Source organism: Nicotiana sylvestris, chromosome 11 (assembly GCF_000393655.2).
Source record: "Nicotiana sylvestris chromosome 11, ASM39365v2, whole genome shotgun sequence".
In the NCBI taxonomy this organism is placed as follows: Eukaryota; Viridiplantae; Streptophyta; class Magnoliopsida; order Solanales; family Solanaceae; genus Nicotiana; species Nicotiana sylvestris.
In genome coordinates this window covers 2,093,307-2,104,768 of record NC_091067.1, presented here as the reverse complement: position 1 = coordinate 2,104,768, position 11,462 = coordinate 2,093,307, and the positions used below count along the sequence as shown (strand labels likewise).

Genomic DNA, 11,462 nt, shown 5'->3' with positions numbered 1-11,462 from the left:
CAGGGGCAATCCAGCTACCCTCAACATTATTATCCCCCCCCCCCGCCAATTCCTCAATACTCTGTGGGCCCACCACAATATACAGTGTTCAATTCTCAATCATATGCTCGGCCTCCCAATCAGCAGGTACGAGCACCAGCTCCAAGGCCCCCCAACCTCAGCAGCAAAATTTTTGGGTACCCTACAATGCTCGTCCCAGGTAGGATTATGGTCGAGAACAGAGGCCAGCAGAAAAATTCACTCCATTGGCCGAATCATACTCTAGTCTATTCCATAAACTGAAGCAAATGGGCGTGATTGGACCCATCGCTCCCCACCATATGCATCCTGATTCACATGGATTTCAAGCGAATGCTAGATGTGAATATCATTCAGGTGCCCCAGGGCATAGCACTGATGACTATTGGACTCTGAAAAGAGCCGTAGAGAGGCTCATTTCTGAAAAATTAATTGTAGTAACGAATGGCGAGGACCTTCCTAATGTGACAAGCAACCCGTTGCCAGCACACAATGATGTTCATTTTGTGGGAATGATTGGCCGAGATCAAGAATACAAGCCGATCGGTCGAGCAGAAATGACAGTGGGTGCAATTCAAGAAGGAATAAGTCTGGAAGTAAGTCCCAGCCGAGATGTGGCATTGATTGTGAAAGGCGCCCAGATCTCAAATAAGGCAACTTTATTTGTTCCGAAAATCTCGAGGTTGGAAGTTCACTACAGTGTTCCAAGCCCAAGGTTATATGTACTTGGAGGCCACCCCGTCACAAGGTAGAAGTAGGGAGGTACGAAAGGTATAACAGAGCCGATCATAATCAAACCTGCCATGCAACCCCCTGTGACCAACACAAAAACCACTCCTTGGAACTACAACAAAACCGTGATGACCTACAAAGGCAAGGAAATCATAGAGGAAGTGGGGGAAACTGGAGGTTTGACTCGATCAGGGAGGTGTTGCTCTCCAGAAGAGCTGAGAAAGGCCAAGCAAATTAGAGAAGGACAATTGCCAATAAAGAAACCAGTCACTAAAGCAGAGGCGAAAGAGTTTTTGAAAAAGCTGAAAGTTCAGGATTACTCAATCATTGACCAGCTAAGAAAGACTCTTGCCCAAATCTCTCTACTATCTCTGCTCATACATTCCAAAGAGCATGCCCGTGTACTAATCAAAGTCCTGAACGAGGCACATATCTTAGAGGAGACCACAGTGAATCAGTTAGAGAAGATGGCCAACAGATTTTTTGAGGTGAACAGAATCTCCTTTACTGATGATGAACTTCCCGAGGAGGGAGCCGGGCACAATAAGGCTTTGAACTTGATGGTCAAATGTGAGGGACATTATGTAAAGTGAGTCATGGTTGACGGAGGCTCAAGTGTAGATGTATGCCCTCTCTCTACCTTGCAAAGCATGAAGATCAATATAGATAGAATCTGACCCAGCAATGTTCGCATCCGGGCCTTTGATGGCTCAACAAGAGATACCATTGGGGAGATCAACCTTACCATAATGATTGGGCCGGTTGACTTTGAGATTGTCTTCCAAGTAATGGACATGGCCACTTCTTATAATTTTCTTCTTGGAAGGCCATGGATCCATACGGCCCGAGCTGTGCCGTCCACCTTGCATTAGATGCTCAAATTCGAACATGACAAGCAAGAAATTATTGTCCACGGGGAAGACGAGTCTTCCATTTATAAAAACCCGTTAATCCCCTATATTGAGGCCAAGGAAAGGTGTGAGTCCATTGTCTATCAGGCTTTTGAAGTGGTTGATGTGGACCATGTTAAGGAAGGAAAGCCCATTCTGCATCCTCGTCTTTCCGCCACATCTGTAATGGTGGCTGCAGTTATGTTGAGACAAGGTTATGAGCCAGGAAAAGGCTTGGGGGCATCATTGCAAGGAATTTCGGAGCCTATTTCTCCATTCAGTAACCAGGGTACTTTTGGCTTAGGCTTCAGGCCAACACAAGTAGACAAAAACAAAGCCAAACACCGCAAAAAGCATGGATGGGTCTTGCAACAACCTATCCCTTACATTTTCTACACTTTTGTCAAGCCACGACTCCAAGAGGGTCAAAATTCCTCGGCGCATGCAAACATTGATGAAATTTGCCATGGCCTCAGCCAGATGTTTTCTGAAATGAATATGATCCAGGTTGGTGAAGGCACTAGTCATGCCGATATGCAACTAATTGACCCAAACAACCTGCTCACCAACTGGGAAGCAACTCCTCTCCCACAAGGAAGGAGTCTTGGTAATTTGCCTTTGCAACTTCTTTTTTGTATTTTGGGTTACTTTCAGGGTTGTAATCTAAACATCTCAGTATGATTGTTATGTTTTGATGTTAACCCTTCTATCCTTTCGAATTCAATGAAATGCAGTTCAGTTTCCTATTAAGTTTCGTATCTTTTCTTTTTCCTAATTCTTGTCATTTTATTTCCATTTCAGTTTTGTTAATGCAGGCTTTAATAACATGACATGCATGCGAAATTCACGCCCAGATCTTAAAAAGCTGTCTAATATCAAAATAATGCATCAAGAGGTTGAATATGATGAAGATGAGGTTATTGAGGAAATAAAAAGAGAGTTGGAACAATTTGAAAATAAGCCTAAGCCTAACCCCAATGAAACTGAGCCGATTAATATCGTAAGTCATGAAGAAGTCAGAGAAACGAAGATAAACATTCACACTGAACAAAAAACCAGAGATGCCTTGATTCAACTTTTATTTGAATACAAAGATGTGTTTGTTTGGTCTTACGATGATATGCCGGGTTTAAGTGTTGATCTAGTGGTTCATAAGCTTCCTACGTATCCTAATTTTCCACCAGTCCAACAAAAGCAACGAAAATTTAAAACAAACGTGAGTGACAAAATCAAAGTGGAAATAATGAAGCAACTGAACGCCAATGTGGTCAGAGCTGTCCGATACACCACCTGGGTGGCGAATGTTGTGCCTGTGTCGAAGAAGTATGGAAAGACCAGAGTCTGTGTTGACTACAGGGACCTGAACAAAGCAAGTCCAAAGGATAATTTTCCTTTACCAAATATCCACATTTTTGTAGATAATTGTGCAAAGCATGAGATACAATCGTTCGTGGATTGCTATGCTGGGTACCGCCAAATTCTAATGGATGAGGATGATGTAGAAAAGACCGCTTTTACCACTCCATGGGGTACTTATTGTTACAAGGTTATGGCATTCGGTTTAAAGAATGCAGGGGCAACTTACATGAGGGTCATGACCACCATTTCTCATGACATGATGCACAAAGAGATTGAAGTATATGTTGATGATGTCATCATAAAATCAAAGACACAGGCTGATCATATGTGTAATTTGAAAAGGTTCTTTGAACGGTTTCGAAGGTATGACCTTAAGCTTAATCCAGCCAAGTGTGAATTTGGGGTTCCATCTGGGAAACTCCTCGGTTTTATAGTCAGCCGGAGAGACATCGAATTGGATCCATCTAAGATAAAGTCCATTCGAGATCTGCCACCTCCGAAGAACAAAAAGGAAGTCATGAGTTTGCTCGGGAGGTTGAACTACATCAGTAGGTTCATTGCTCAGCTCACAACCACGTGCGAGCCCATCTTTAAGTTGCTAAAAAAGGATGTTGCTATCAAGTGGATGGACGATTTCCAAAAATCTTTTGACAGGATCAAAGATTATATGTCAAAACCCCCTATACTGGTCCCACCTGAACATGGTAAGGCCTTTGTTTTTATATCTATCGATGATGGATAATTCCTTTGGATGCATTCTGGGGCAACATGATGCAACAAGCAAAAAGGAATAGGCAATCTATTATTTGAGCAAGAAGTTCACCAGTTATGAGGTTAAGCACACCCTTCTAGAAAGGACATGTTGTGCCTTGACTTGGGTCGCTCAGAAGCTGAGACATTATCTTTTGGCCTACACTACTTACCTCATATATAGAATGGATCCTTTGAAGTATATATTCCAAAAGCCAATGCCCACTGACAGGCTCGCAAAATGGCAAATCCTGCTCATACAGTTCGACATCGTCTATGTCACTCGCACCGCGATGAAAGCACAGGCTTTGGCAGATCATTTGGCAGAGAATCTAGTTGATGATGAGTACATGCCACTTAGCACATACTTCCCAGACGAAGAGGTTAACTCAATAGAGGAAGTGGTTCCAAACGATCACCCTATATGGAAAATGTATTTTGATGGGGCTGTCAATATCAAAGGAGTTGGGATCGGGGCAATCCTCATCTCACTTATTGGACATCATTACCCTGCAACGCCCCAACTTCGGTTCTTCTGTACCAATAATACGGCAGAATACGAAGCTTGTATCATGGGTTTGAAAATGGCCATCAATCTGGATGTGCATGAACTATTGGTTATGAGAGATTCTAACTTGCTTATCCGGCAAGCCCAAGGCAAATGGGAGACTCGGGACATCAAGCTTATTCCGTACAGACAATGTGTGCAAAACTTGAGCAAAAGATTCAAATCCATCGAGTTCAGGTACGTTCCCAGGTTTCACAATGAGCTAGCCGATGCCTTGGCTACTTTAGCCTCGATGCTCCCTTATCCAGGCAACACTCATATTGATCTACTAGAAATCCAAGTTCGAAATCAACACGGTTACTGCAATATAATTGAGACAGAACCAGATGGTGAACCATGGTATCATAACATAAAACGATTCCTAAAAATAAGAAAATATCCAAAGCATGCTAAAGGAGATCAAAAAAGAACTATAAGGCGGCTCGCCAGTGGTTTCTTCCAGAATGGGGAAATTCTGTACAAGAGGACCCCAGATTTAAACTTGTTGAGATGCATAGATGCTACAGAAGCAGAGCAGATCATGAGTGAAGTGCATTCGGGGGTATGCGAGCCTCACATGAATGGATATGTTTTGGCGAAGAAGATTCTGTGGGCAGGATATTATTGGCTTACTATGGAGAGAGATTGCTTCAGATTTGTTCGCAAGCGTCACCAATGCCAGATTCATGGTGACCTGATTCATTCGCCTCTTTCGGAGTTGCATCCCATGTCCTCTCCTTGGCCTTTCGTTGCTTGGGGAATGGATGTCATTGGACCGATCGATCCAAAGGCTTCAAATGGGCATAGATTCTGCAATTGATTACTTCACCAAGTGGGTGAAGGTCGTCACTTTCAAAGCAGTCACCAAGAAAGCAGTGGTAGACTTTGTTCATTCCAACATCATCTGTCGTTTTGGTATCCCAAAGACCATTATCACTGACAATGCAGCCAATCTAAATAGTCATTTGATAAAGGAGGTATGCGAACAATTTAAAATCATGCATCGCCATTCTACCCCTTACCGGCCAAAAGCTAATGGAGCCATTGAAGCGGCAAACAAGAACATCAAGAAGATTCTCAGAAAGATGATCCAAGATTCCAGGCAATGGCATGAAAAGTTTCCTTTTGCTCTTTTGGGATACCGCACGACTGTTTGCACGTCTATTGGTGCAACTCTGTATCTGCTTGTATATGGAATTGAAGATGTAATACCCGCTGAAGTCAAAATTCCCTCTCTCTGCATTATTGTGGAATCAGAGATTGAAGACACTAAGTGGGTCAAGACCCGATTAGAACAACTGATGTTGATCGATGAAAAACGGCTAGCAGCAGTGTGTTTCGGCCAGTTATACCAGCAAAGAATGGCATGCACTTACAATAAAAAAGTGCTCCCAAGGCAGTTTGAGGTAGGCCAGCTGGTTTTGAAAAGCATCCTTCCGCATCAGGTAGAAGTTAAAGGAAAGTTCGCCTCGAACTGGCAAGGACCCTACATCATCAAGAAAGTGTTACCAAAAGGGGCCTTGCACTTGGTAGATGAAGAAGGATGGGTACCAGACATGACTATTAATGCAGATGCAGTCAAAAGATATTATGTCTGATATATACCCACTGTAGAATTTTCACGCATTGATTTTCTCAAATTGAAGTGACGAAGGCTATCATTTGCTCGTTATTCCAAATAGGTGTAATCCCTTCTATTAATCCTTTTAAGCCGAATTTGTTTTCCTTGTTTCTCACTTTTTTGAACCTGTGTACTTGTAAAAAAAGCCAAATAACAAATCTCTGAGTCATTGAACTACGTCCGACCTAATTCCGAAAGGATACGTAGGCAGCCTTACCCTGGGTTCGGTCCCATTAGAACAAAAAATCCATATTCCTAATACTCCAAAACTGGGGCAGAAGTTTGTTTTATCTCACGGTTTTTCTGTAAAAATGGTTCCAAAAGTTGTAATTCAGTTCAAGGTTCATTTCGCCTTTTTACCTTTCAAGAACTTCTGATCGATGTTTTTTTTGAGAATGTTTGAAGTCCCCATGCCAAAGGCGTTGGGTAACCTCCCTTATGCAGTATCTTAATCAAAAGAAAAAGAAACAAAGAGAAAAGAAAAAAAGAAATGAGAGAGTCTTATTAGTGAAAACCCGTACGGGCACTATAAGGCGATAGTGAACAGAGAAATGAGAGAGTCTTATTAGTGAAAACCCGTACGGGCACTATAAGGCACCAGTGAGCAGAGAAATGAGAGAGTCTTATTGGTAAAAGCCCAGATGGGCACCATAAGGCGACGGTAGTAGAGAAATGAGAGAGGTTAGTTAGCAAAAACCTGCAAAGGGCACTACTAGCCGAATGAGGGTCTTTCGATTCTCCGGCATGAGCACAACCAAGACAATTTCAAGATGAACGTTTGCGGCAGATTTTGAGAATTAGATAGCTCGGACGGATCAGGCGTCTAGTCCAAAATGCATGTCATGACTCATTAAAGTTGACACATACCTCCAGATAAGTCTCCCTATTCCTTTTCCCGAAAGGGACACCTTTTGTTTAAGCACAATTCTTTTTCGCTTCCAATTATTATTCTGTTTTTACACATAACTTTTCTTTGAGTCCCTTTCGGCCTATATCCTGCATCAAAATTGAAGCAAAGAAAGGGTTGCAAAACTGGCTACAGTTTCCCCGTAATATCAAGCACAATTTGGCGCATATGTGGCATTGACGAAGGCACGAATCCATCCGTGATCTCATTTGATAAGGCAAACAAAGTATCTCAAAGAAACTGAAAAGGTCGCCTAAGCAAGACCTGCTTCATGAGAAAAGTTGATAAGCACTACGGACACAAACTGATACTGGGTGCAAGACAACTGAGTTTGATTCTAAAGAAAAATAGTCTTGCCTTAGAGACAAGGGTAGCGGTACCATGGACATCTGGGTATGAAACAGTTGGGGGCAACATTGGAAAGCCAAGGTTTCCAAAAAATGATACAAAGTAGCCGGACATCTCGGTACCACGCTGACAGAATCGGTTCTTTGACAGCAGTGGCCGTGAATCAAACCTCTCAAGGTATCAAGGGATCAAGGCCACAAACCATCCACCACTTTAAACTCACGAATTTTTCTTTGTTTGAAGCAGGAACAAAGCAGTGCAGAATGGCGATTCTAAAAGAACGAATGTCACCAAACGTAAGCTCCTTAAAATCTCCATTTTCTTTTATTTTCAGCATGCATCACTATTGTTCACACCTTCCAGTTACGTAGATTAACTCAGGTAGAATCCTTTCGCCTAGGGAGATCCAGCTCATAGTTCCGGGTAGAAGTACTCTTCGCTCAGGGTGTTTTACATAGCTTAACTCAGGTAGAATCGTTTCACCTAGGGAGATCCAGCTCATAGTTCCGAGTAGAAGTACTCTTCGCTTAGGGTGTTTTACGCAACTTAACTCAGGTAGAATCCTTTCGCCAAGGGGGATCCAACTCATATTTCCGGGTAGAAGTACTCTTCACTCAGGGTATTTTATGTAGCTTAACTCAGACAGAACCGTTTCACCTAGGGGGATCCAGCTCATATTTCCGGGTAGAAGTACTCTTCGCTCAGGGTATTTTACGTAGCTTAACTCAGGTAGAATCCTTTTCACCTAGGGGGATCCAACTCATAGTTCCGGGTAGAAGTACTCTTCGCTGAGGGTGTTTTACGTAGATTAACTCAGGTAGAATCCTTTTGCCTAGGGGTATCCAGCTTATATTTCCGAGTAGAAGTACTCTTCGCTCAAGGTGTTTTATGTAGCTTAACTCAGGTAGAATCCTTTCGCCTAGGGGAATCCGGCTCATATTTCCGGGTAGAAGTACTCTTCGCTCAGGGTGTTTTACGTAGCTTAACTCAGTAGAACCGTTTCGCCTAGGGGGATCCAACTCATAGTTCCAAGTAGAAGTACTCTTCGTTCAGGTTGTTTTACGTAGCTTAACTCAGGCAGAACCGTTTCACCTAGGGGGATCCAGCTCATATTTTCGCGTAGAAGTATTCTTTGCTCAGGGTATTTTACATATCTTAACTCAGGTAGAACCATTTCGCCTAGGGGGATCCAGCTCATAGTTCCAGGTAGAAGTACTCTTCGCTCAGGTTGTTTTATGCAGTTTAACTCAGGTAGAATCGTTTCGCCTAGAGGGATCCCGCTCATAGTTCTGGGTAGAAGTAATCTTCGCTCAGGTTGTTTAATACAGTTTAACTCAGGTAGAACCTTTTTCACCTAGAGGGATTCAACACTTTGTCAATAATACATGGTGCTAACACCTCATTCTATTTCCTTCTAGTAAGATAGGGTACCGACCCCTAGTTACATTTCCTTTCAGTAGTACAGGATACCGATCCCTGGTTACACAATCATTCGTTACCAAATTTTATCTCTTTTAGCTAGTTTATATTACTATTTCTTTCTGCCTTTTCAATAAATTAGATAACTTACAGATTTCTCTAATGACTCACAAAATTTTTCTAGTGCCAGACTGAGGCAGAAAATTTTTGTTCGTTTTTATTTGTCTTTAATGGCTTTGCAGGCTCTGCCGTATAGCACAAGTGACGATTAAAGCTTGCAGTTTCAGTTTTTCATCAGAAAAAAGAATTCCTTCAATCACAAGATAGTCGGAGTTAGCTTTGATAATGTGTCAGCAACCCAGCTTCTCAAGATTCATCTTCTCAAGTTCTGAGAAGGAAATCAAGCAATCGAGAACATGCCATAATCTTTTCTTCAAAAAGGCATCAAGATCCAATCTAAGGTCAACACAAGCGAGCATGTCAAGAATCAAGATTTGACTCCAGAAGACACATAGATAGAAATTTTGTACTCTTAGTTTGCAGACATATATAGTGCTCTTCTCTTTTTCTTTTGATGTAAGAAGCGAGTAACAACAACAGCAGCAACAACAGCAACAACAACAACAACAACAGTCTTAACTTTAGTGTCCGGTAGTCCCAGCTACCAAATTTTCCTAGAACTACACAGACCTGATTCCTTTATATCCAAGGATATGTAGGCAACCTCAGAAGCAAAGTTCAGTCACTTTTTTTTCTTTCAAAAAAAATGCTTTCATTGGAGTGATATGTGAGCAAAAATTAGCCATGATGTTCACTTTTCTTTGCACGAAAACTCTTCATGTCCTCGAGCAAAGAGGGGCAGATGTGAATATCTAATTTTTGCATGCTTTTAATTCTCCTAGAAATACTAGTATTTGGATGATTTTTAGTTATTTGTGCATTTTTTATATTGCATTTCTTTTATTAAAATACCAAAAATATTTTTACCTTTTATTTGTATATTTTAGTTTGCATCTTTAAAATATATATTCCAAAAAAGATTTTTTCTTTCTACTTATATATTTTCTTTAGGACTATAAGATAATTAGAGGTTAGAGGATTGGGCTAGTATATTTCAATTGAAATTGAGCCAAAACTGGCCCAAAATTAGAAGCCCAAAGAGCCCAGATCTGGTCCAAATGGGGGCTGCCATAGGAGGGTTGAAACGACGTAGTTTTATATCGAAACTACGTCGTTTTAGTTAAGTGACAAAGATCAATCTCATCCATCCATGGTATTTGATCCAATGGCCCTCATTTGATCTCCTAAGAGGTATATAAACCCTCTAAAATTAGAAAATTGGCCATTTCTCCATAACCCAAACCCTAGAAGCCCTTCTCATCTCTTCTTCTCCTCCAATCGCCGCTGCCCGTCCCCCACGGTGGTGGCGTCGCGGGCAGTGGTACAAATGCCCTCAAAACTTCACCATTTGCTCATCTTTCTCTCCTCTTTCCATATCTTCAACTCAAATCCCCCAAAACTTCACGAATCTCCACGAATAGGCAAAAGCCCGAAACCCTAACCCCTTATATTTCCTCAAATTCGTGAGTTTTCAGGCCACTTCACCCCGTACCACTTACATGGATGTTTATAACTCGATTCGATGTACCATTTGGCATTGGTATTGGAGCCGAATTTTGATAGTCATTTTCCGACGAATTTTTTTCCGGCGACCACTGCTCCGCTGCTGCGACGCGCCAAAACCACCACTGCCCCTCTGTCTTAGCCTATTTTTCGATCCAAAGGCACTTGTTTCTTCTTGGAAAGACGCTGCAATTCCTTTGTTTAGCGTCTTCCAAAAAGAACCGTGTGCCTTGGGGTCGGACAGCCACCACCGTGCATCCTCTAGTGGCTCGAATCAGTTTTAAGCGCGCTTGTAGGGTATAACCTTCATTCCCTCACTAAGTTTTGATTTTTAATAGTGATAGGTTTAGTTTGCAACTTTGATTTCTCTTTTGGTCAATTATTGTTAATTAGAGTGTCGAATTAGTGCGTATGTTGATTAGTTATCTCTGTTTATCAGATTGTTATCAACCAACAAGATTGGTTGAATCGTTCATTTAATTAGTTGTTTGTTTAGTTGTTGTTAATCATTCTCTGTTAGTTTAACGATGCTCATTTAACTTCTATTTTGCACTTCAGTTTGTTATCTCAGTCGCTTCATGTTAGTTTGTATGAATCGAATTGATTTCAATCTATTTAGTTTGAATACTTAGTTCGGTTATCTTTTAAGTCTTGTTTCTGTTGTTTCAATTCATAGTTTGGTTAGTTTGAAGGTGTGAGTTTTGAACTCAGCTATTTGTTGATAAAGTTAGAGGGTACTTGAGTGTAGGGCCCATGTTTAGTTGCTTTTACTGTTTTAATAGCTATTTTGAGCACTTTATTCCAAACATTATACATAGTTGGTAAAGAAATTATCCTTTAGACAGATTTTTCACCAAAAATCTGTCCATTGAACTGTTGGGACAGATTTTTGGTAGAAAATCTATCCTTTGGATAGGTTTGCAATAATAATTGATGGCCACCCTCTCCTATAAAAAGGAGGTCTTTCTTTCAATTAAGGGGAGAGCTTCTTGTTCACCCTAATACCAAAGAGGATCCTTTACTCTAAAAGAGGACACATCTTATACATTTAGAAAAGAATACAACTTTGAGTGTAAATGAGAGCAGCTAGAGCCTCAAAAAGGATATCTCTGGCAGCCCTTTCTTACTTAGAAAAACCCTTCATAAAAGTTCTCTAAGTTGTTTCTTGGTTCAAAATGAATTCTTCTGGGTTTTGGTGCTCATTTTCTCTGGTTTTCCTGACTGGTTGTTTGTTGTTGCTGGCTAGAA

General features: G+C 41.3%; 2 protein-coding genes across 2 annotated transcripts; both read left to right on the top strand.

The window, feature by feature from the left end:
- The first annotated feature begins 4,321 nt into the window (after window positions 1-4,321).
- LOC138882221 (uncharacterized) lies at window positions 4,322-5,116 on the top strand. Its single transcript, XM_070162722.1, has one exon. The coding sequence runs from the start codon at window positions 4,322-4,324 to the stop codon at window positions 5,114-5,116; it is 795 nt and encodes a 264-aa protein (XP_070018823.1).
- Window positions 5,117-5,294: 178 nt separating this feature from the next.
- Window positions 5,295-5,894, top strand: LOC138882220 (uncharacterized). Its single transcript, XM_070162721.1, has one exon. The coding sequence runs from the start codon at window positions 5,295-5,297 to the stop codon at window positions 5,892-5,894; it is 600 nt and encodes a 199-aa protein (XP_070018822.1).
- The last annotated feature ends 5,568 nt before the right edge of the window (window positions 5,895-11,462 follow it).

What these genes read in the sequence shown, in the direction of transcription:
- LOC138882221 (XM_070162722.1), top strand. Translation starts at nt 4,322, where the DNA reads ATGGGTTTGAAAATGGCCATCAATCTGGATGTGCATGAACTATTGGTT.
- LOC138882220 (XM_070162721.1), top strand. Translation starts at nt 5,295, where the DNA reads ATGCATCGCCATTCTACCCCTTACCGGCCAAAAGCTAATGGAGCCATT.